Source organism: Dendrobates tinctorius, unplaced genomic scaffold, assembly GCF_039654945.1.
Source record: "Dendrobates tinctorius isolate UK_male_01 unplaced genomic scaffold, ASM3965494v1 ptg000156l, whole genome shotgun sequence".
Taxonomy (NCBI): Eukaryota; Metazoa; Chordata; class Amphibia; order Anura; family Dendrobatidae; genus Dendrobates; species Dendrobates tinctorius.
The window spans coordinates 11208882-11235460 of record NW_027361823.1 but is presented as its reverse complement, the minus strand read 5'-3'; the positions used below and the strand labels follow the sequence as shown (position 1 = coordinate 11235460).

The window sequence follows — 26579 nt, the reverse complement described above, 5'->3', positions numbered from 1 at the left end:
GAGCGGTGGCTAAATCTGCACCGGTTACGCCCCCATGACTTAAGCCCGAATGCGACGGGGATGATTAAAGTTCATATCCTCTTGGCAGTGGGGCTCTAAGTGCGGGTGCTAGGCAGGCCCATATGTTCCAGTTTGTAGCATTTTTTCAAGTGACATGTTCCGAATAAATACTCTCATCCATACTCGTTTACAGTACATTAGAGGAAAGCCACTAAAAGTACAGATTTCTTGCTGGGCCGCCTGTATACAACAATCTAATATATATGTGGCAGAAATGAAGGGTAAAGGATCCCATACACATTAGCTAATGTCGGCCTAACCTAATAACATTGACAGGTTCAGCTGACAGTCTAATGTGTAGGGGGCACTGGCCAACTATTCGCTGGGAGAGATGTAGATTGATCAATTCCAATTTTGGGCCGAAGACCATTTTGTCATCCGAGAGATAACCCAGCAGAATTGATGTCTGTCAAAATACAGAACACAGTAGCGCTCGGCCAATGGAAAAGACAACAATAATGGCAATTGGCCAAAGCGTTGTACAGCTGACAACCATCTAATGTGTATGGCTAGTTTTAGAAAGATTGGGCATTCTGGATTTAACCATGGCTGATCCCTTATTACCAATGAATATAATGAAGATAAGTCTGGTAGCTGATTAAGTTCTCCAAATGTAAAGTGACCGGGAGGGGTAGTCGTGACCAAGCTTCTGTCAGGTTTCGCTCTGGCAGTTTACAGACAAGGGGTGTCCAGTCCCAGTGCGCTATAGGGTGTGGGGTACATCACACTCACTTGTAGGCCACAGGCCTCCTTTTCCTCCAAGCTTAGTCCTCAGGAGCCGCCACACACAATGCAGGGGACTAGCCATCACCTTGTCCCTGTCCATCTTCCAATGTACTCCAGAGGGCCTGATGTGTCCGGCACCCCCAATGCCAGGCCTTAGGGTCCGGACATGACATGAGCGACTGCTCAGGATCCCAGTAATGCCTTCCACTGCATGAAACAAGCACCACATGCTGCCCCTAGCAACCCAGCCTTATCTTCACTATGCTCTTCACTAACTCTCTTTGAACTCACACTATCAAGAAGTGCCCCCTTTTCATTACCACTAGTGCCCACCCACTGGGCTAGTTCTATCATTAACCATTTCTTAATCTCATATGCTATTTCTAGACCACTTACTGTATAAGCTGTACTTATGCTATTGTAAGCTTATTCTGTACTGTATTCACATTCTGTATTAACACTTCACGTGCTGTACATTACCATAATACATTACATAAGAGGCACATCACTTTTCATATAAAACCGCATGACAGTGTTCAGACGACACGTCTATTGTCTTCAGGGGCAGGAACAGGGTAAGACAGTCCACATCCCTACAGAAACACTATGGATAACTGTTGGCAGAACCCTATTTTGGTGGTCAGCTACAGTGGGGAAAAAAGTATTTAGTCAGCCAACAATTGTGCAAGTTCTCCCACGTAAAAAGATGAGAGAGGCCTGTAATTGACATCATAGGTAGACCACAACTATGAGAGTCAAAATGGGAAAACAAATCCAGAAAAGCACCTTGTCTGAGTTAGCAAGAATTATTTTTAACCCCTTCATGACCAAGCCTATTTTGACCTAAATGACCAGGCCATTTTTTGCAATTCTGACCAGTGTCCCCTTATGAGGTAATAACTCAGGAATGCTTCAAAGGATCCTAGCGATTCTGAGTTAGTTTTTTCGTGACATATTGGGCTTCATGTTAGTGGTAGATTTAGGTTGATAATTTTTGCGTTTATTTGTGAAAAAATCAGAAATTTGGCAAAAATGTAGAAAATTTCGCAATTTTCAAATTTTGAATTTTTATTCTGTTAAACCAGAGAGTTATGTGACACAAAATAGTTACTAAATAACATGTCCCACATGTCTACTTTACATCAGCACAATTTTGGAAACAACATTTTTTTTGTTAGGGAGTTATAAGGGTTAAAATTGACCAGCGATTTCTCATTTTTACAACAAAATTTACAAAACCATTTTTTTAGGGACCACCTCGCATTTGAAGTCACTTTGAGGGGTCTATATGGCATAAAATACCCAAAAGTGACACCATTCTAAAAACAGCACCCCTCAAGCTACTCAAAACTACATTAAAGAAGATTATTAACGCTTCAGGTGTTTCACAGGAACTAAAGCAACGTGGAAAGAAAAAATGGACATTTACATTTTTCCAACAAAAAATTTCTTTTAGCATCAATTTTTTCATTTACACATGGGCAGCAGGATAAAATGGATCCTAAAATTTGTTGGGCAATTTCTCCTGAGTACACCGATACCTCATATGTGGTCATAAACCACTGTTTCAGCGCACGGCAGGACTCAGAAGGGAAGGAGCGCCATTTGACTTTTTGAATGGAAAATATGCTGGAATATTTAACGGTTGCCATGTCATGTTTGGAGAGCCCCTGTGTGCCTAAACATTGGAGCTCCCCCACAAGTGACCCCATTTTGGAAACTAGACCCCCCAAGGAACTTATCTAGATGCATAATGATCACTTTGAACCCCCAGGTGCTTCACAAATTGATCCGTAAAAAAAAAAAGTAATTTTTTTTTCACAAAAATTTTCTTTTACCCTCAGTTTTTTTCATTTTCACATGGGCAACAGGATAAAATGGATCCTAAAATTTGTTGAGCAATTTCTCTTGAGTACACCGATACCTCATATGTGGTCATAAACCATTGTTTGGGCGCACGGCTGGGTCTGGAAGGGAAGGAGCACCATTTGACTTTTTGAAGGGAAAATTAGCTCCAATCGTTATCGGACACCATGTCGCGTTTGGAGAGCCCCTGTGTACCTAAACATTGGAGCTCCCCCACAAGTGACCCCATTTTGGAAACTAGACCCCTTATGGAACTTATCTAGATGTGTAGTGAGCACTTTGTATCCCCAAGTGCTTCTCAAAAGTTTATAAAACAGAGCAGTGAAAATAAAAAAAAAATTTTTTTCCTCAAAAATGATTTTTTAGCACGCTATTTGTTATTTTCACACGGCTAACAGGATAAATTGGACCCCAAAAGTTGTTGTCCAGTTTGTTCTGAGTACGCTGGTACCCCATATGTGGGTGAGGACCACTGTTTGGGTACATGTCGGGGCCCCCAATTTTTTATTTTCCCAAGGGTAACAGGAGAAATTAGACCTCCAAAATTGTTGTGCAATTTTTCCTGAGTACACTGATACCGCATATGTTTGGGTAAACACCTGTTTGGGCACACGTCGGGGCTTGGAAGGGAGGGAGAACCGTTTTACTTTTTGAACGCAAAATTAGCTGGAATCAATGGTTGCACCATGTCGTGTTTGGAGACCCCCTGATGTGCCTAAACAGTGGAAACCCCTCAATTCTAACTCCAACCCTAACCCCAACACACCCCTAATCCCAACTCTAACCATAACCCTAACCCTAATCCCAACCCTAACCCCAACACATCCCTAACCCTAATCTTAACCCTAATTCTAGCCCTAATTCCAACCCTAACCCTAATTCCAACCCAAACCCTAATTCTAACCCTAACCCTAAGTCTAACCCTAACCCTCATTCTAACCCTAATTCCAACCCTAACCCTAATTCCAACCCTAACCCTATTTCCAACCCTAACCCTATTTCCAACCCTAACCCTAATGGAAAAAAAATAAGTAAAAATAATTTCTTTATTTTATTATTTGTTCCTGCCTAAAGGGGGGTTTATTTACTTTTCATTATATTTTGATCACTGTGAGAGTTTATCACAGTGATCAAAATGAATGAATGGAATCTGCAGCCTGCGGGCGCACTGCGCATGCGCCCGCCATTTTCCACTATGGCGGCGCCCATGGTCAGGAACCGCGGGACACCGGGAGCCATAGCGGCACTCGGTAAGTACCGGTGGTGGGAGGGGGGATGATTGGAAGGCGGGGGGAGCGGAGGGAAGGCGGGGGGCAGATGATGACAGCGGCGCACATCGCCGCTGTCATTCAGTGGGGGTCGGATTGGTGTCACCAGCCATGTCCGATGCTACTGCAGCATCGGACATGGCTGGATTGTAATATTTAATCAATTTTCATTGATGAAATATTACTATCGCTCTGATTGGCTGTTAAAAATGAAACAGCCAATCAGAGCGATCGTAGCCACGAGGGGGCGAAGCCACGCCCCCTGTGGTGAAGTACAAAGCCCCCTTTATATGCGGGTCAGGTGACCTTTCAGTGACCTAGGTCACCCGACCCACAGGGGGGCTTTAAAGTCATGACGCCACATAGGCGTCACTGGTCATAATGGCACTGCTTTTCATGACGCCTATGTGGCGTCATTGGTCGTGAAGGGGTTAAAATTATGGTGGAAAATAAGTATTTGGTCATTAACAAAAGTTCATCTCAATATTTTGTTATATATCCTTTCTTGGCCAAACGTTTTCTGTAAGTCTTCACAAGGTTGGCATACACTGTTGGTGGTATGTTGGCCCATTCCTCCATACAGATCTCCTCTAGAGCAGTGATGTTTTGGGCCTGTCGCTAGGTTGTGGACAGGTGCAGTGTCGGACTGGCCCACCGGAGAACCGGAGGATTCTCCGGTGGGCACTGGTATCTGGTGGGCCCTGGCACCTGCTGGCATACAGGGTCAGCAGTTGCCTAGGACCCCCGCTGCTCCAGGAGCCCACAGCCAGTGGTGTGTCGCTAATAGCGGCACACCACACAGCTGCTAATGGGGGCCCTGTGCTAGCGGAGCAGCAGCCAGGAGCCCCTGTCCCCGCTGCTAAAAAGAAATGAATATTCAATGCTTCCCACGCCCACATGGGCGTGGAAAGCAGTGAATATCACTTTATGGTCTGCACTCCGCTCTCCCCCAGGGGCCCCGCCCCCCAGCCAAGTAAGCAGCTATGTGGCAGTTAGTGAGGGCCGGCGCTGCCCTCAATCGTCAGTCCCCTCTGCTGACTCACACAGCCGATGCGCGATGACGTCACTACATCGCGCACCCGCTGTGTGTCTGGCAGAGGGGGCAGCTCCTGACACTGAAGCTGGCTGCCGGAATCAGCGTGGGAGCGAGGAGGAGAGGTGAGTATTGTGTTTTGTTTTTTATATCTCTATATCTATCTATATAGCTATCTATCTATCTCTCTATATCTATCTATCTCTCTATCTATATCTATCTCTCTATCTATCTATATCTCTCTATCTATATCTATCTCTCTATCTATATCTATCTCTTTATCTATCTATGTCCATCTCTCTATCTATATCTAGCTATCTATATCTATCTATCTCTATATCTATCTATATCTATCTATTTATCTATTTCTATATCTATCTATCTCTATATCTATCTATCTCTAGCTATCTACCTATCTATCTCTCTATCTCAATATCTATCTATCTCTATATCTATCTATCTCTATCTCTATATCTAGCTATCTCTCTATATATCTATCTATCTCTATATCTCTCTCTATCTATCTATCTATCTATCGCTATATCTATCTATCTCTATATCTATCTATATATCTATCTATCGCTATATCTATCTATCTATCTCTATATCTATCTATCTATCTCTATATCTATCTATCTCTATATCTATCTATCTATCTCTATATCTATCTATCTCTATATCTATCCATCTATCTCTCTCTATATCTATCTATCTATCTCTCTATCTATCTCTGTCTCTATCTATCTATCTCTGTCTATATCTATCTATCTATCTATCGTTCTATCTATCTATCTGTCTATATCTATCTCCATATCTATCTCTAAATCTATCTATCTATCTCTATATCTATCTATATATATCTATCTCTATATCTACATCTCTATATCTATCTCACTATATCCATTTCTCTCTATATATCTATCTCTATATCTATCTATCTATCTATCTCTCTATCTATCTCTATATCTATCTATCTACCTATCTCTATATCTATCCATCTATCTCTATATCTATCTCTCTCTATTTATCTATCTATCTATCTCTATCTATCTATCTCTATATCTATCCATCTATCTCTCTATCCATCTATCTCTCTCTATATCTATCTATCTATCTATCTGTCTCTATCTATCTATCTCTCTCTAGCTATATATCTCTGTCTATATCTATCTATCTATCTATCTATCTATCTATCGTTCTATCTATATCTATCTATCTATCTCTATATCTATCTATATATCTCTATATCTATCTATCTATCTCTATATCTATCTCTCTATATCCATCTCTCTCTATATCTCTATCTATCTATCTATCTCTATATCTATCTCTATATCTCTATATCTATCTATCTAGCTATCTCTATATCTATCTACCTATCTCTATATCTATCCATCTATCTCTCTATATCTATCGCTCTCTATATATATCTATCTATCTATATATCTATCTATCTCTATCTATCTATATCTATCTCTCCTATCTCTATCTCTATCTATAGCTACCTATCTCTATATCTATTTATCCATTATCTATCTATCTATCTATCTATCCATAGAGCTATCTATTTATCTCATATCTATCTATCTCTATACCTCTCTATCTATATCTATATAAATGCATTACACCCTATGAGGGAGGCAGCATTATACCCTATGAGGGGGGCAGCATTATACCCTATGAGGGGGTCCGTTATACCCTATGAGGGGGTGCGTTATACCCTATGAGTGGGGGCAGCATTATACCCTATGAGTGGGGGCAGCATTATACCCTATGAGGGGGGGCAGCATTATACCCTATGAGGGGGGCAGCATTATATCCTATGAGGGGGGCAGCATTATACCCTATGAGGGGGGCCGCATTATACCCTGTGAGGGGGGCAGCATTATATTCTATGAGGGGGTGAATTACACCCTATGGGGGGGGCAGCATTATACCCTATGAGGGGGCAGCATTATACCCTATGAGGGGCAGCGTTATACCCTATGGGGAGGCAGCGTTATACCCTATGAGGGGCAGCGTTATACCCTATGGGGAGGCAGCGTTATACCCTATGAGGGGGCAGCATTATACCCTATGAGGGGGGCAGCATAATACCCTGAGGGGGGCAGCATTATACCCTATGAGGGGGGCTGCATTATATTCTATGAGATGGCGGCATTATATTCTATGAGGAGAATGCATTATACTATTTGAGGTGGCTGCTTTATATTCTATGAGGGAGGCTACCCCAACTCCTGCTACATAATTAAGACCTGTACTACCTTATATTATACCCGGATATTAGCGTGTTTTACCGCACAATTGGTGGTCTTGTATTTATCTCTATGTAACTACATAGTGGGCCCCAAGAATGATTTTCTCTGGTGGGCCCAAGGTGCTCCAGTCCGACGCTGGACAGGTGTCTTTTATACTGATAACAAACAGGTGCCATTACTATAGGTAATGAATGGAGGACAGAGGAGCCTCTTAAAAAAGAAGTTACAGGTCTGTAAGATACAGAAATCTTGCATGTTTTTAGGTGACCAAATACTTATTTTCCAACATAATTTGCAAAATAAATGTTGCCAAATCAGACAAGGTGATTTTCTGGATTTGTTTTCTCATTTTGACTCTCATAGTTGTGGTCTACCTATGATGTCAATTACAGGCCTCTCTCATCATTTTAAGTGGGAGAACTTGCACAATTGGTGGCTGACTAAATCTTTTTTTCCCCAATGTATATCTCCCAACCCACTCTGGCCAAATATCACGTGTTCTGGATATGTAGAGGGGGAGTGAAACCTTTCATGACAGCTTATTTCTAGGAAGAACAAAAGGTTCAGCCATGAAAATGCAATCTGTCTGATCCTTCCCTCACCTCGATAGATTGGGCCCAGGAGCGTCTGTACACATTAGGTATCTAATCCCTACTTTCCCCTAGTGAAAGCTCTTCCACACCTGGCTGATTCACATACATCCTTCTCACCTTGTCTCCCAGGACGCATCATTATACACCGTGCGCCATGCTCCAGTTACATCTTCATACTTTTCTATTTTTAAGTAAGTGGCATCACTCTGAAAGATAAGCATTATTATAAATCCTAGAATAGTTTTATGGGATCACACATATAAGGTTGTGCCACTTTTGACATTACACTGTGTTATGTCTAGTGAAGGCCACAAAGGGGTGATGCACATAACACAGGGGCTCAAAGACCACCAAAAAAGGAACATTTCACTACCAAAAAAACTTTAATTTCTCATGCACTAACCCCCTCCTCAGGTCCCTGCACTTGACATGCCGCCGCTAAATATTAATTTTGCTCAAATGATTGATGGTATTCAGGAATTAAAAAGTAAATTTTACTTTGTGCAACTTTTCATAAATGAGGAGACATAGGAAGTGTCCTACACAAGCAGAAGGATTAGGGGGATGGTATGAATTGGTGGACAAAGTTTTTTCTTACATAGCAAACTATAACTAATGAAGAACAACTACACTGCTTTTTATTATATTATCTTTCAAATATTGCAATTGTGGCGCCCCTGAGGCTCAGTCGCCACAGAGGTACTGCACCTTCTCCTAAGGTGTAGTGCCCCACCACCTAGGTAAGTTGGGAACTCCTTTCCTCGCTCCAACACCTGCACCCCACACACAGGATAGTTCAGCACTCACCACATTGCGGCTTCATGCTTAGAGGGTAGCAGAGCACCTTTCGTGGGTCCTTGCTTCGTAACACGAGATGTACTGGGAGGTGGGTGGAGTTTATATAAAAGAGTGGGAAAGTTTAGGATGAGAAGTTAGTTCAGTCTGAGGATCAGTCAGTCAGGAGAGACTGAGGACGGATCCCTGGAAGGAGGGATGGAGGAAGGAGTGCTGCAGCTGCCTCAGTGACCTGAGCCAGCTGGCACGAGAAAGGAACAGAAGGAGAAAGACGTAGAACTGCAACCTAAGCTTCCATAAGAGAGAGAAGGAACAGCGCGAAACGAAGGAGTAGGAGAACAGAGAGGAGTTGTGGGTTGGAAGAGGAACCCTGCCTATAGGTTCTCTGCGCAAGGCCGGGGCCTGGTCCCCGAGGTTGTATGGACACTTATGGTTCTGCAGCAAACACCGGTGGAGTAGGAGGCTGTAAATGCACTACTCCCATCCAAGACTTGGGGCACAACAGCAACTGAATAGAGAGCCAGGACTCCAGAGAAGGGAGTCCCCGAGAGAGGCTACAACTGTGTGTCATACAAGTAGAGTTGTTAGGAACATCTGACAGGAGGAACTTCAGAGTATCACGGTACTGGAGCTCTTCACACTAAAAGGCGCAATAGAGGAGTCGTTCAGGAAAGGTATATGTTGGCGGAGGGTTGGAGAGGAGAATCCTGACTTGCCCGGGAGGTGGATTGAGTCTCTATCCCGGAGGACACGGCATGGAGGCATGTTATGAATGGGTCACCGAGGAGAAAAAAGCAAAACAAGCTAAGCCACAGAAAACCAGAGTGGTTGGAAACTATGCAGATTGTAGATCCCTGATCTTACCACACAACTAGCAGTAGCCGTGGAGCGTGCCTACAATGAACCTAGACGCCTCATCACGGCCGGAGGACTACATAAGCCTGAAGCATGAAAAGGGAAAACTAACTTCCCCAGAGCAGACCCCAAAGGAATAGATAGCCCCCACACATGTATTAACGGTGAAACAAGATGAAGGCACAAACACAGGCAGGAAAATAGGCTGAGCAAATGATGGGGCCCAAACTAACTAGACAGGAAAGGAAAGGGAAGACACTGTCTGCAACCTGCAAAAAACCCTACAAAAATAATGTCCAACACTTCTGATAGCAAAATTAACCCTGAAGTCACTAGACTTCTCCCACTATATCAGCACTCTGAAATATTCTGAGACAGAGCAAAAAAAGACCGAACTAGTAAGGGACAAAAAGCCAATTGGCAAAATACTGATAAATAAGAGTGGAAATTCAGCTCAGCCCCCAGCCGGGGCTGGCAGACCACACAAAAAACTGAATAGACGAACAAAATCAAGTGTGCACATTAGCAGAAAAACTTAGCTTTAGATGACTGGAACAGAGCTGAAAACAAAGAGCTGACAAGCCAGAAGGAATCAAAAGGCAACTGAATAGGGCATTGGCTGTCTTAAATCCAATGAGAATCCTGAGATCCAATCGCCATCCTCATTCTCAGGTGACAGATCTCCACCGATCAAACCAGCCACACCACCTCCCGTCACCACCAGAGGGAGTCCAGAAGGGGAACTCACAACTGGTGAACCCGAGAATGAACTCACAACAGAGGCAGGCACCAGTGTCTACCACGAACTGTGAGTAAAGCTTTGGAAATACAAGCCCTGGTGGCGCAATAGAGGAGTCGTTCAGGAAAGGTACATGTTGGCGGAGTGTTGGAGAGGAGAATCCTGACTTGCCCGGGAGGTTGATTGAGTCTCTACCCCGGAGGACACGGCACGGAGGCAGGCACCAGTGTGTACCATGAATTGTGAGTAAAGCTTTGGAACTACAAGCCCTGGTGTCCTCCATTCATTTGTGCGCCAACCCTGTCAGCACCGCTACATCTGGGTACCAACATTCCTCACACCGCCTGCGCCTATACACTGCCCTGGGGTTACAGCTTCACCTGTGGGGAGCTACACCATCTATGTTGCAACACACCATCAGGCCCAGAGGATCTGCACGCAGCGCTAGCTTAACATCTTGCTTGCCAAACACCACAGGTGGCGGCACGAACTATTCCATTCCATTAACTACATATACATTCCACCATTGATTTGCACGCCCAGGGCCACGGACCGGGTCACCGCTGCTGTGACACATTCTCCTGACACCGGCCCGGTACCAAGTACCCCACAGCCCAGGGACGGGGGCGACCATATTTTGGCATCACGAACAGGATGACGAGATCCGATGCCATCGGGTTCTGTGCGCCTGAAATTTGTGAGACTTTGCACTTTTGAAGAGTGTAGAAGACCTGATTTAATAGACTGTAAAATGGACATTAGAAATGGCCGCTGGCATGGAGAAGAAGGGCGTGAAGAGATGGGAGGTCCTAGGAAAAGACCGCGAAGAGTATTGGGCCTTCCCTGCCTGAATTACTATGTGACAGATACATGGCCCACCCCCCGAGGGGTTCGTATACTGGCTTGGTATGAGGCGCTGGAAGAAGACGCCGCCCCCGGAAGGAGGGGCATAAGAAGCCAGTGGCGGGAAAGGGGCCGAGGCAGGAAGAACGCCAGAACGCCATTTTGGAGAGTGAGGGAAGGAGGCCTGCGGAGCGCGGAGAAGCGCTATCAATATAGTAACCCCATTAAAGGAACTCAGACACCGCATTAAAGTTATACTGACGCCCCCTGATGAAGACGAAACGCGCATCGGGCTGAGGGACGTGGCATAAGACACTATATGTGTTATGAGCTCATTTTCTCCTTCACCTTTGATGTCCGATGAACTCCCTCTGCTGGTGAAAGGAGGTAGTGAAATTGATTTGGATGGGAAAAACCTGTCATCTGAACAGGTGGAGTGTGATTGGCTATAAGGCTGCCGACGCCCTGCTGGGTTGCTGGTGATCCTCTCTGCTCTGAGCTCTGGCCTCTAGTTTAGTGCTGTCTACTAAAGCTAAGGTTTTGCTCTGCTATTTTTCCATGAGATTTTGTCTGGTTTACTTAGTGTTTGTGTTCAGCCAGCCCTGGTTGGGACTGGCTGAACTCCATTTTTGTCTCTGATCAGTTGATCTCTTTGCTCTGTTTTCAGAATATACCTGAGTGCTGATATAGTGATTTTGGACATCCGGAAACTCTGAGTGGATATAAGGCCGCCGACGCCCTGCTGGGTTGCTGGTGATTCTGTTATGAATGAGTCACCGGAGGAGGAAAAGACAAAAATACAAGCTAAGTCCAGAAAACCGGAGAGGTTGGTAGCTAGCAGATTGCAGACCCCTGATCCTATTCACAACAACTAACAGTAGCCGTGGGGTGTTCCTACGGTGGTCCTAGACACCTTGTTCACAGCCGGTGAACTAAATAAACCTAAAGAAAGAAAGGGGAAATCTAAACTGCCCCAGAGCAGACCCCAAAGCAATCGACAGCCCCCAACATGTACTGACGGTGAAAACAGATGAAAACACAAACACAGACAGAAAGACAGGCTGAGCAAACGATGGGGCCCTCACTAACTAGATAGGACAGGAAAGAAAAGCAACTGTCTGCAATCACGCAAAAACCCTGCCAAAAATAATGTCCAACACGTCTGATAGAAAAGGCCCTGAAGTCACTAGACTTCAAAATCACTATATCAGCACTCAGGTATATTCTGAAAACAGAGCAAAGAGATCAACTGATCAGAGACAAAAATGGAGTTCAGCCAGTCCCAACCAGGGCTGGCTGAACACAAACACTAAGTAAACAAGACAAAATCTCATGGAAAAATAGCAGAGCAAAAACTTAGCTTTAGTAGACAGGACTAATCTGGAGGCCAGAGCTCAGAGCAGAGAGGATCACCAGCAACCCAGCAGGGCGTCGGCAGCCTTATATCCACTCAGAGATTCCGGATGTCCAATCACACTCCACCTGTTCAGATGACAGGTTTCTCCCATCCAAATCAATTTCACTACCTCCTTTCACCAGCAGAGGGAGTTCATCGGACATCAAAGGTGAAGGAGAAAATGAGCTCATAACATATATGTAAGTTATCAGTATAACTTTAATGCGCTTCATGCATCGCCTATGTACATTTATTATGATATACGGGGCTTTGAATAAGAATGTCTATATAATCTCTATTAACCCCTCATGGTAATAATTTAAAGGGCCAGTACTGATTGTTGTATATATTTGGGCACACATAAATTACATATTGCAGTGATCTATAGCCATTTATTGTCCCGCCATAGAGGCAATTTGGCTTGTACAATTTTTCTTCATTTGTTTGTGAGAATTTTAATAATTTTCCATGTGGATTAATAAAACTATTTTATACTTGGATTTAAAATTGTGCCAGTTTCTGTCATGTTTCCTTTGGATAAATATGTAACAGATTGTTTGGTTTGAGTATTTATGTGAGGCACATTTATTAATTTTTGCTGGATCTTTTAGGTTGAGTCTATTGTATACATAGAGTAGGCTATTTACCTTGTGGAGACTGAGCGTTTCCGCAAGGTAAACAGACATGCTGCGTTCTAAAAAGACGTGCCGCATGTCCGGTTTCATGGGTGTGTCACCCGCATAATAAGACGCATAGTGGAGACGGGATTTCATAAAATCCCCTCCACTATGCTGTAACATCTGGACGCTGCGGATTGAACACTGCAGCTGTATGCAGAGTTCAACCCGCAGCTAATCCGGATGTAATCCGGCAAGTAGAAACATACCCTTATACTGAAACAGGAGAATTCCACTACTCACACTGTTCTAATATATTGTATGGACTTAGCTGAAAGGAGCATTTGGGCATTAAAGTAACAGTGTAGCACAGTGTTTGGGAGACCAGGAAGAAAAATAAGTTGATGAAGTGTGTCACAAAAATTCCTTGCTTTACAGCAGCTAAACAACAATTAAACCCCTTCATGACCTTGCGATTTTTCATGAACTTTTTCATTAACAGGCATAACTTTTTTATTTTAGCCGTGATAGGGCTTGTTTTTTGCTTCACTGACAAGTTGTCCTTTTGAATGACACCATTGATTTTACCATATAGTGTACAGAAAAAAGGGGAAAAAATTTGGTTATTTGAAAAAAGTGCAATTCCACTATTGTTGGGTTTTTTTTTTACTTACCATGATCACTATATGGTAAAACTGACCTGCCATTATAATTCTCCAGGTCAATACGAGTTCGCAGATACCAAACATTCACAGTTTTTTTTTTATTTTCTGAGACCTTTAGGCTATGTGCACACGCTGCGGATTCTGCTGCGGATCCTCAGCGTTTCTGGCCCTGCGGGTCCGCAGCAGTTTCTGCTGCGCTGTACAGTACATATTGTTTTCAATGGTAAAACAAAAAACGCTGTGCACATGCTGCAGATTTTTCCGCATGGATTTGCTGCGGGTTACAATCCGCAGCATTTCAATTCTTTGTGCGGAATCCTCAGCTGTTTCACACCTTCTCCATTGTGAGGCTAAACCACAGGCTAAACCGCAGGACTTTTGACCTGCGGATTTACCTGTGGTTTTTTACAAATCCGCGGGGACAAATCGGCAGCTCTCAAAAGTACGTGTGCACATAGCCGTAGTGTTTCCATTTTTCAGGCTATGTGGCTGGGTGACGGCTTAGTTGATGCACCCTGACCTGACGTTTTTATTGATACCATTTTGAGGTAGATACAATGTTTTGATCACTCCTTATTGCATTTTATTGTTGTTGCTGCAGCCAAAAATATAATTCTGGAGTTTTGATTTTTTTCTCGTTACGCCTTTTACCGATCGGATTGTTTTTTATATTTTGATAGATCGGACATTTCTGAGCGCAGCGATGCCAAATATGTGTATTTTTTACTTATTTTTCTTTTGCTAGGGTATGTGCACATGTATGCAGAAAATTCCTTACTGAAATCCGGACTCCTTCCCAGAAAACGCGCGTTTTTTCCGCGCGTTTTCTGTGCGTTTTTGCGCAAAAAACACGCGTTTTTTATGAGTTTTTTCCGGAGCGTCCCCAGTCTCATAAAAAATAGCTAGAAATTAATGAACATGCTGAATTTTTTTTACCACGATGCGTTTTTTTCGCAGACAAAAATGCATCAATATGCACAAAAAGAGCAGAATTCATTAAAATGAATGGGATGCTTCTTTTAAGCGTTTTTTAAGCTTTTTTTGGTAAAACCGCTTAAAAAACGCGAAAACAACGCTTACGTGTGCACATACCCTTATTGTTTTATTTTAACGGGACAAAAGCAGGGTGATTTGAACATATATATATACGTATATATATATTTTAAAAATTTTACTGTCTTCAATAGTCGCCTTAGGAGACTTGAAGCTGCGATTATCTGATCTCCTGAGCTACACCATAAATCACAATGTTCTATAAATGCTGTCCACGAGATGGCGTTCACAGGAGATTCACAGTGACAGGCACAGGGATCTTTTGAAGACCCACCAGCACCCCACGATCACGTGACGGGATTTGTGACGCGCTTCCAGCTGTCAGCCATCAAATGCGGTGAAAGGGGTGGTCTCAACATCAGAGCCCGCATCAAAGGCAGGGATATGACCTTTATACGTCAAAGTTTTTGAATGGGTTAAATAAAAGGAAAAAGTTTAGCTACTGTTTAAATGTTTTGCTCCAAATACAGTTTTTCTTGAACAACGGTTTTGCATCCACTCAAAGCAGTGAGATTAGGACTCACACAGCACAGTTGTAATAAGGCACACACCACTTTATCTATTAGATTCATCTAACAAGAGCAGCGTGCCTCTTCCAGGAATGTACTTCGGTATTATTGACTAGAGAGGAAATAGGGTATACTTTGAGACCGCCATTAATGTGAAACAACAATGTTTCCTTCAATGCAAATGATACATAAAGCAAATATTGCAAGAAAACAAATATGGCAGGTTCCCTTTATAATGCTGGTATCCTCCAGTCACCACTAGAGGGAGCTCAGGAGCACACTGAAGACAGACTTAGTTCTATCTAATGGCGGAAGCCCCTATCCTCCATGGGCTCCCCCAAATAAGAAAACCTGAGGTCTGGCCCACTATAAAAATCTAATATAAAATTAATCAGCACAAAATTATTAAAGTAAAAACAAAATATTTTTATTTCAAGCATTCAGTGTAGGTAATCAAGTAAGTTTGCTCTCTGAATGTGGTCTTGTATTATCAGAATGCAGTCGTGACCTTATCGAATCTGCACATTTGCTGAGACCAGTCTCTTTTAAAATGTTGTGACCAAACAATTTTCTATGTGGTAAAGCTGTTCAAGTCTAGCCTATAACCAACGCTGCTGTATAATAACAATCCAGGGATCCTTATAAAATGATAAAATTGTAAATCCACCTACCATATATGTCACAGAACTTCTGGGGTTCCCAGCAACAAAGGTAACCGATGCGACGTCACCCTGTGAGTACCATCACATAGAAAAAGAGTTTAAAGGGGTAGTCTGGTTTTATGGAACGAAAACGTATGCAGCTACCGAATTTCTCAGTCATATGAGAATTTAATAATGAGTAGACATGGGCCAAATGGGCGTCCATTCTGTACATTTGTACATTTGGAAAGAATATTTCTGTATCCAGAAGGTGTTACTGTGTTGTAAAGCTGCTGACTGCACTCTTTCATACAAGATTCATGCATTTGTTTCTTACAAGCAATGGATCATTTTTAAAGGTTTCAACAAAATAAACACGCTATTGATTTATCCTAATACACCTTATTTTTCGGACTATAAGATGAACCAAAACATAAGACGCACCCCAAATTTTGGGATGAAAAATAGCAAAAAAAGATTTTTATAAGATGGGGGTCCTTCTTATCATCCAAATTTAAGGTATCTTACTTAAGGGCCGGCGGTGATAGAGTGAGTTCACAGGAGGCATAGTCCCTTCCTCAGGAAGCTGGTGGCGGCAGAAGTGGGGAAATGCTGCAGTCCTGGGGTATCTCAGTGGTGCGATGCTGCTGGTCCAGTGTTGGCGGTGAGGCAGAGCAGAATGTGTTGCATGGAGCAGGGTTCCTTCCTCAGGGATAGGGCGGCAGAAATGTGGTAATGCTGCAGCCCGGTGCCACGGTGAGCAGAGCTGAGTGCATCTTTGGTTTCTCGGTGGCCATTTTCCTGAAGCCAAGGGCTACCGAGATCTCAATCTGCGACTTACAGTATAGTCCGAAAAATATGGTACTTTGTTTCAACTTGTCACAGATGTCAGTATATCTGCTAGCAGTCAAAGAATGGAAACATTCTGGAAAAAGCCATAAGGCTATGTTCCCACGCAGCATAACTAATTGATTACTTAGGCTACTTTCACACTTGCTTTTTTTTGCAGCGCATTTTTCCCGCAACAAAACACATTAAAAAAACGCATACAAACGCATACAAATGCTGTGTTTTTTTCAAGCATTTTTATGAGCATGCATGAAAAAAACGCAGCGTTTTTATGCGTTTGTATGCGTTTTTAGTGCGTTTTTACCGCGTTTGCTTTTTTTTCCAACATTAGGTGGCCCCTCACACTAACCCAAACCATGACTTTACTAATCCTAACCCTGACCCTAACCCTAACCCTTAACCAAACCATACCCTAACCCTGATCCTAACCCTAACCCTGACCCTAACCCTAACCCTTAACCAAACCATACTAACCCTAACCCTTAATCAAACCCTACTAACCCTAACCCAAACCCTAAACCCTAGCTAACCCTAACCCTAAACCCCCTTAACTAACCCTAACTCTAACCCAAACCCCTAAATTCCATTGTCTAACGGTTTAAAAAAAACGCATGTGCAAAAAAAGCATACATAAGCATGCCAATGCACACATATGCGCACCCATAGACTTATAATGGGTGTCTTGCTGTAAAAAAACTCATTGTGCGCGCATGCATTTTTTTTAGGTAAGTCGGACGCCCAAAAAATGCAACAGGATGCATTTTGTGCGCCCGAGCGCATACCGCAGAAAAACGCATGTGCGGAAAAACGCATACAAACGCATGTGTATGCGCACATAAGCGCATCCCATGCAAAATGTAGGGAAAAAACGCATGCGTTTTTTAGCGCTAAAATCCAGCGCAAAAAAACGCAAGTGTGAAACCGGCCTTATTGATGTTGCACTTTTTTTGTGAAAAAAATCTGCTGACTTTAATATTGAAGCAAAATGGTTGTGAAAACTCATGGTTATTGTGCATTTAAAGGGACTCTGTGTGCACAGAATGACTATTCAAACCAAGCACAGGCACTTGGTGCACCATGGTGTGGCCAAACATATGAGTACCTAATGGTGTTCCCGCTATCTCTACCCTTCTCTGGCTCCATAAAGCCATAGCTATCAATTAAAGAAGAGGTGTGGAGTGGGAGAAAGAAGGAGAACAAGCAGGTGAAAAGGTGCACTTAAACACTTGGCCACACCATGGTGCACCAAGTGCTTGGTTTGAACGGTCATTCTGTGCTGTCAGACTTCCTTTTCCTTTTTGGCAGTGTGTTTTTTTGGTGTTTTTTTTCCATACAAGCTTCCATGCAAAAAAATACTTGTAAAAAGTGCATAAATCCGCGTGCTTATGTGATTAAAAAAAAATTAAATTAAGGCTACATTAAAAACTCATAAAAAAGGGGAAAACAGTGTAAAAAACACAATTATCAAAACAGATTGCTATTGCATATTTTGGTGCAGTTACTTGCAGAAAAAAATGCAGCATTTTTGCACGTGGGAGCATAACCTTCCAGTAATAACGATATATTTGCAGATAGGGTTTATACAACATCCTCAGCATGGTGAGCTGGGCCCCTAGGACCTCAGGACTATTGCCCCTTTTTTGCCCTCCATATAATCCAGGCCTGTGGTGAGTAGTACAGGTGGTAATGGTAAGAAGCGACATAACAGAATGACTCCAAACCTCGCACTTCCAACCCTACACCTCATACATGTTACACAATGTAAGAAATCTTCTCAAACTGTTGAAATGAAAACGCTGGTAACCTACATACGACAAAAGCAGACGTGTGAATGGGGCCTTATATGAAGGTAAAAATCACTTACAGGTAAGTAGTGTGGCTCAACGTCCTCCAGCACATTTCCAAATGTTTTGTTGGCAGGAGCTTTGTCTACAGGGACGAAGGGCAACAAACTATTAAGAGCAGACTCATTAAAAAATGGAGGCTGTGGTCCTCTGGGCAGTTCTGCCACTGTGTCCTAGAAAAGAAAGTAACTGAATAATTACCATGCAATTCCTGTTTTTGGCATTTTTAAAGAAAAACGCAACTCTGATATTTAGCACATGGCCTGTGGGGTTGTGCATGAGCAGGTAGTCTGTCGTCGGTGTTCTTTGGTTCCCTGTCATGCACAGCCCTCTCTAGCCATGCAGTAATGGTGAGTGCACACAATGTCTTTTTCAGGCTACTTCGCTCTAAAACCCACCTGAAAAGCACAAACTATACACTAAAAAGAATGAACATATGCATCTATGTAAAACCGACTTGATTTTGATATGTTATGGCTTTTAATGGTCTTTTAACCAGTTCAGGTTTCCTGAGAGGTCAAGTGGTTAATAGACGTGAGCGCATCATTCTTCAGGGGTCTTCTGTTCTGAAGACTCTCTGTATTTTACATCACAAGTCGATGGGAAAGCTGAAAAGACGCTTGTGTTTCTTCATAGCAGAATGAAACAAAAAAGAAAAAAAATATTCTGTAAAAGAGAAAGTTCAAAAATGCGAGAAAAATGCGAGAAAAACCTGTTGTAGGCCAAAAGCGTAAAAAATGTACTCACTAAATCACTAAAAACACTAAAAAGACATTTCTGGGACAAAAACACTGACATTTCCTAAAGCCCCTTTCTTGGGGAAAAAACTCAACAGATTCATGTTCCTGGTGCAATTCATTAAGGTGCTTACGCCTGAAATCTGGCATAGACACAAGAATAAGATGCAATATTGTTGTGTAACTCAGCATTTTACACACTAGTCCTGGCAGCTATGCCAATATGGGTGTGGCGTGGGCAGGTTATGGGTGGGTCAAGGCGTGGTCACGGGGTGTTCATGCCCGCTTGTCAATTTCATCATGTTTCGCCACTAAAGTGGTATTTACACCACAAATGTATGCATGCCCCTGGCTGTTTCCATTACTGGCGACGGCACATGCTGGGTACCAGACTCAATGACTCGTTAACGCATCTGGTCAGTATACTGTATTGGGCGCTTTATTAAGACTGGCATGGACTACACCAGTCTTAATGAATCACCACCATCTTTTTTTCTCCAGGATTTTCTCATATTTTTTTCTTTGAATTTTGTTATGTCTATGAAACTAGTTGCAGTAGTCATGACTATATTATCATTGTTCCCTAACTTTTTATCCTAAATAATCTGATATTTCCACTAAAAGCTGAAAAAGACAAAAAAAAGTCTGGAGGCATGTATATAGACACAACACCAACAGGTATGTGAAATCGTCACGCATGATGAAAAAGATAAAATATCAAATCAGCTAAAACACCAAGCATTAGATTTTATCATTAAAAAGTAATACCTCCTTTATGATCAACCCCCCAAAATTGGGAGACAAATACGCTAACACCCATTGATGACACTAGGGTAACATAATTCCAGAATTAGAAAAGAAACAAGCTAAAATTGATGAAAAATCATAAATCAAATATAAATCTAATGACATCAGTATAAAGATTGTTATGATTACAGGTAATAAAATAAATTAATTTAACAATTTGGGGCTGTACAATTGCGTAAGAGCCACTATTTAAATCCTTTAGTCATATTATCTAAAGCTGACCATAACAACGTTTGTTCATGGATCCTGCCAATGCAGAGTTCACACACTTCACTACATGGACATTTCTTCCCATATTCACCAGTATTAAACCAAAATTATAAGAAATCCAGATGTCAGTAAACATTCATGTCACAAGTGGGACAATCTGTCTGTGTCGACACAGGGATAATTAGACTTAGACCTGCTCAACTTCTCACCCCTTTTTAACTAAATAGAATCATAAGATGACAACCAGAGAGCAGAAATGTGCCCTGATTGGGTTGATAATGTAAGGATGTAGGACTGTGCTGCAGAGTTTCTACCCCTGAAGACATCAATCGCATTGTTTCTAAATAGTGTTGTTACGGGTTTAAAGCAACAAAGAGGAGCCAGAAGACTGCAGCGTCTGATTTCTCCTACTCCTGCTCTGATTAGAAGCCCTTCACCTTCTTATTAAACAGTGTAAATTTCTTTTGGCAGAGCAGGAATTAATCTGCTCAGTTGAGATTTTCAGGAGCTGTGCACTCCCATCTTCTGTATAATCTGGGTCCTGGCTAGCATTCATTGTCAGAGCTAACTTATGCTGCTGGAGGTTGTTAGTGGTTATTAATGGAGAAAGGCATTTGGTGGATTTATCTGTGACTGTAGCTAGGTTTTCAGTGTGTGATAATTCCCTTTTTTCTCCTACTGTGGTTTAACCCCATCCTCCACTTCCCAATGCATTCCTCTGTCACATGTGTGAGTATATTGTATGCTTTGTTAGTCTGGTTTGGTGTACTACATTATACTACTACTCCCCTCTTCCCTGGATGAGGGTGGATTCAGGAGCTAAGGCAGAGTACGTGGTCCCGGCATCTTCTCCATCAGAAGTAATCCGGGGAGCAGGGTGAGCTAGAGCGCCCCGTAGTGCTAGGGAAGAGAAGACTCGCTGGTCTGGATTGTGGCATTCAGGCTGGGTTGTAGCGATATAGGACGAAACAGTGTGCCTGCAAAGCCCTGGAGTAGAACTACAGAGAAATGATGCTATGTGAGGGTAAAATGCTTTAAACCGTAGAGGAAACATCCATAAGACTTTGTGCCTGTTTTACCTGGTACATAACCGTTGTCAAATAATCGTTCAGTGAAGACTGTATGTATGAATGACCGTCTCCTTTGATGAACTGTGGGACTTTTAGTCCTGGCCAGTCAACGCCACCGGCTACACACAGCCTACAAGGGTGTGATGCCCTCATAGCACAAGTCCATACACCCAGTCAGGACCCACACTTTCATTTAACAAACCTAGGCATAAATGGAGACTAGTGTGTTGTGAGTTCATTTTCTGGTCCACCAGTTGTGAGTTCTCCTGCCAGGCTCCCTCTGGTGGTAACAGGAGGTAGTGAGGCTGATTTAATCAGTAGAGATCTGCCACCTGATAATGAGGATGACGATTGGACCTCAGGAATCTCAGACTGGATTTAAGACAGCCGACTCCCTATTCTGGTGCTGGTGATTCCTTCTGGCTTGTCAGGTCTTGGTTTTCAGCTCTGTTCCAGTCATCTAAAGCTAAGTTTTTCTGCTAATGTTCACACTTGATTTTGTTGGTCTATTCAGTTTTTTATGTGGTCAGCCAGCCCCGGCTGGGGCTGTGCTGAATTTCCACTCTTATTTACCTGTATTTGCCAATTTGCTTTTTGTCCCTTATTAGCTTGGCCTCTTTTTGCTCTGTCTCAGAATATTTCAGAGTGCTGATATAGTGGGAGAAGTCTAGTGACTTCAGGGTTAATTCTGCTATCAGAAGTGTTGGACATTATTTTTGTAGGGTTTTTTGCAGATTGCAGACAGTGTCTTTCCTTTCCTATCCTTTCTAGTTAGTTTGGGCCCCATCGTTTGCTCAGCCTATTTTCCTGCCTGTGTTTGTGCATTCATCTTGTTTCACCGTCAATACATGTGTGGGGGCTGTCTTTCCTTTGGGGTCTGCTCTGGGGCAGTTAGTTTTCCCCTTTTCTTGCTTCAGGCTTATGTTGTTCTCCGGCTGTGACGAAGCGTCTAGGATCATGGTAGGTACGCTCCACGGCTGCTGCTAGTTGTGTGGTTAGGATCAGGGATCTGCAATCTGCATAGTTACCAACCTCTCTGGTTTTCTGTGACTTAGCTTGTTTTGGGGTGTTTTGTCTCCTCGGTGACCCATTCATAACACTAGTGCCTCTCCCGCAGCTACCACCCTGCCCCATAGTACAATAACATGAAGAAAAGGTCCTGTATCGACTCCTGGGTTTTCTAGAAAATTGTATAGTTGCAGAGGTAAGCCAATGGTCACATATTCAATATTCAGATGGGAATTCAACACCTTGGTCCTGACAGAATTTGCTGACTTTCCTCAGGGAATGCATATGAAACTGTGAATTTGTGCAACTCTTATTGACAAAAGAACTGGTGAAAAAGCAACGCTAAAAAAATGCAACTGTATTAACTGACTTTGATGTAAAACAACAGATTTCCATTACCTCGGCAATTGCTTTCGCCAGACTACTGAACTGCTGTATGTAAGCAGAAAGAGTGTGTGGCCCAAAAATAGTAGATGCAGCCTCGTATCTTTGAGCCTGTAATCAGAAAAACAAGTGTGTTGACATTATCAGTTGGGGGTGAATTTGGTCATTAGCATTCCAGAGACAATTACTGATAAATTATTTACGGTACATAGAAAATATATTACTCCACATTTATGGTTCTGGTCAAAGTTTACTCAGGAGAAGAAGCAGAAGATGACAATGGAAAAATACACAAACAAAAACTGAGAAATTAAAGGATTTTGCAGGATTAGGAAAAAATTTTATTTTTTCTAGAAACAACACGTACTACTCCAGAGGATGGGGTTGTGCTTCAATTCTAAATCTATACAAAGGCAGATAATTTTTTAAAATTCTAGAAAAACATTCCATAAGACCGGTAAAAACAGAAAAACAACAAAAAATGAGATACCACAAAATCTCACATTTTAATTTATCCCATTTCTTTTTCAAATTAAAATTAAAACTAAAATTACAGCTATGTTCTCACACAGCGGTAGTGCCGTAAGTGAGAGCACTGGAGCTGATCACCTCTGGTGAACTCTCGTGGCAGCGCAGTGATACACTATGGAAGCGATTACCTCCTGTCAGTGTATCGCCGGAGGCCGGGTAGAGCAGTCACATCTCCCTATGTGACTGTTCTACACATGAGATCGCCGTGGGACACTCGGTATTAAGTGGACTACGTCGAACAGGATAGTATTAAACAGCTCTGAAAAAAATTAAGAGACCACTGTACAGTTTTATAAAAATCAGCTTCTCTACATGTCTGACAGCCATTCCCTTCCAGTGTCAGTTGAATTCCAACCAGAGTACACCTCATTCTACTTAATGTGCTTCTGATTAGGTGATCACCTGAAACAAATCTTATTTAACGAAGGAAAGTATAAAAAACCCTGCTGTGGTGTTCACAATCCTCTTGCAATAGGAAAAGCTGGATGACAAAACAAATGCTAGTAATATCCTAAAAGTAATAGGAATGAAAAAATGACTTTTAACCATGCCAAATGAGTTGAAAAGAAAAATCTTTAGGGAGGAAATGAAAGGCTCAATTCTGGCTTTACTAGCAGAGGGATACAGTGAGCGTCATGTTGCCTCCATCTTTAAAACTTCTAAGACGGCAGTCCATTACAACAAGGTCAAGCAGCAGACATTGGGGACAACAAAGCTACAGACCAGTAGAGGGCGAAAACGACTCTCCATTGACCAGGATGACCGTCATCTTATTCAAATGTCACTCAGCAACCGCAGGATGACATCAAGTGACCTACAAAAGGAATGGCAAATGGCAGCTGAGGTGAAGTGCTTGGCAAGAACAGTTCGTACCAGGCTCCTAGAGGCAGAGCTCAAGTCATGTAAAGTTAGAAAAAAGCCTTTCATTAATGAGAAGAAAAGAAGAGCCAGGCTGAAGTTTGCCAAAGATAATAAGGCTTGGACCATAGAGGTCTGGAGTAAGGTAATCTTCTCTGATGAGTCTAATTTTCAGCTTTGCCCAACACCTGGTCGTCTAATGGTTAGACGGAGACCTGGAGAGACGTACAACCCACAGTGTCTTGCACCCACTGTGAAATTTGGTGGAAGATCGGTGATGATCTGGGGATGCTTCAGCAAGGCTGGAATTGGGCAGGTTAATCTTTGTGAAGGACGTTTGAATCAAGCCGCATACAAGGTTATCCTGGAAAAACAGTTGATTCCTTATGCTCAGGCAATGTTCCCCAACTCTGGTGACTGGTTTTTCCAGCAGGACAATGCGCCATGCCACACAGCTAGGTCAATCAATGTGTGGCTGAAGGACCACAACATCAAATCCCTGTCATGGCCAGCCCAATCTCCAGACCTGAACCCCATTCAAAACCTCTGGAATGTAATCAAGAGGATGATGGATAGTCACAAGCCATCAAACAAAGAACTGCTTACATTTTTGTACCAGGAGTGGTATAAGGTCACCCAAAAGCAGTGTGAAAGACTGGTGGAAAGCATGCTAAGACGGATGAAATCTGTGATTAAAAATCATGGTTATTCCACAAAATATTGATTTCTGTACTCTTCCTGAGCTAAAACATTAGTATTGTTGCTTCTAAATGATTATGAACTTTAACTTTTAGCATTATTTGAGCTGCATTTTTTTGTTATTTTGACCATTTCTCATTTTCTGAAAATAAATACAAAATTTAGTGCTTGAAAATTTGAAGACATGTTGTCAGTAGTTCATAGAATAAAAGAGCAATTTACATTTTACTAAAAAATATACCTATAAATAGAAAAATCAGACAAACTGAAAATTAATTGTTAATTTAGATTCAATAAAGGAGTCTGTGTAATTATTTCAAATAAAGGACTTTATTCTGGCTGTGTGTTTATTTACCATATAACCATAGGATTAGTAATGGATAGGTGTCTTATAGAGCGCCTCTCCATTACTAACCTGTGAGCTTGATGTCACCTGACAATGCAAAGGTGACATCAACCACACAAATATGAACCCCACTTGCCACCGCTACTGGGCAAGTGGGAAGAGCAAGACTAAGTGCCAGAATTGGTGCATCTTTTTTTGGGTTGGCTGAGAGCTGATGTTTTTAGCCTGGGTGGGTGCCAATATACATCGCCCCTTCCCAGGCTATTAATATCAGCCTGCAGCTGTCTGCCTAGCCTTTGCTGGTTCGACCATTTCAATTTTTTTCTGGACTTCCCCTGTAAACTAGCCAGCAAAGGCTAAGCAAACATCTGTGAGCTGATATTAATAGCCTGGGAACCTTTATGGCTATTGACTCCTTCCCAGAAATATAACATTCGCCCTCAGCCACCGGCTTTCCCTCTGCTGGTTATGAAAATTATGCGGAAGCCCACACATTTTTTTAAATTTTTTGAAAAATAAACAGATATTGCGGTTCACACAGATTTCTGACAATTGCTGTTTTGTTACAGCATATGGAGGTTAATTATGTTAATGTTCCTAAATAGGCTGCTTTGTGTGTGTGTGTGTATGTTATTTAACTCTTTATGTACTATTTCATTAATGAAGGTATCTGGCTGACACCTGTTCATTACTAAACCTCGGGCTTGGTACTACATACATATATATATTGAGTTAAATCAAAACACTTTCCAGTTATGCTAATGTCAGGAGTGTGACCAAATCTTAGAATTTACATGAAAATGAGGTTTATTATTAGTAACAGTGAAGATAGCTATTCATACAGTTTATGTGGTCAAGAATATGGTCAATGTAAAAAAAAAAAAACACAGCCTAATAAGTGACACATCCTGGAATCAGGCCTTCTTGTCCTTGTCCCATTATGTTGATCTCGGATTAAATAGCAAAATCCTGCTGACAGATTCCCTTTAAAACAACATAATATAGCGTTGCTATATTGTTATAAGGTTCTCAGCTATTTTGCTTTGATACAAAAATAATTTTAATTTCTGCAGAAATTTGTAATTGTTATGTAACTCCAACCATCTATGCTAATAAGTGCTTATCGTATGCATAGCATGCAGAGATGTATGGCATTTATATGGGGTGGTATTTCTGGACAAAAAAATGATGGATTTTATCTAAGGCAGGAGGAACAAATAATTGGATCATTTAAAGAAGAGTACAAAGTTCCAATGTAAGGCATTTCGGTTCATTTTCTATCTTAAAGAACAGAAGCAACATATATGATTGATCCATAG

General features: G+C 42.1%; 1 protein-coding gene across 3 annotated transcripts in view; it reads right to left on the bottom strand.

Moving 5' to 3' along the window:
• ASAH2 (N-acylsphingosine amidohydrolase 2) overlaps positions 1 to 26579 on the bottom strand; it is a 110256-nt gene that overhangs the window by 1267 nt on the left and 82410 nt on the right. For 2 of the 3 annotated variants that reach the window (XM_073548231.1, XM_073548232.1), the window contains 4 exons: positions 22842 to 22937; positions 18631 to 18783; positions 15948 to 16007; positions 7922 to 8010 (listed from right to left, as the gene is read on the bottom strand). In XM_073548231.1, the coding sequence (XP_073404332.1) occupies positions 7922 to 8010; positions 15948 to 16007; positions 18631 to 18783; positions 22842 to 22937 (398 nt within the window). The remainder of the gene's footprint in view (positions 1 to 7921; positions 8011 to 15947; positions 16008 to 18630; positions 18784 to 22841; positions 22938 to 26579) is intronic. The other variant, XM_073548233.1, reaches the window with a different exon arrangement.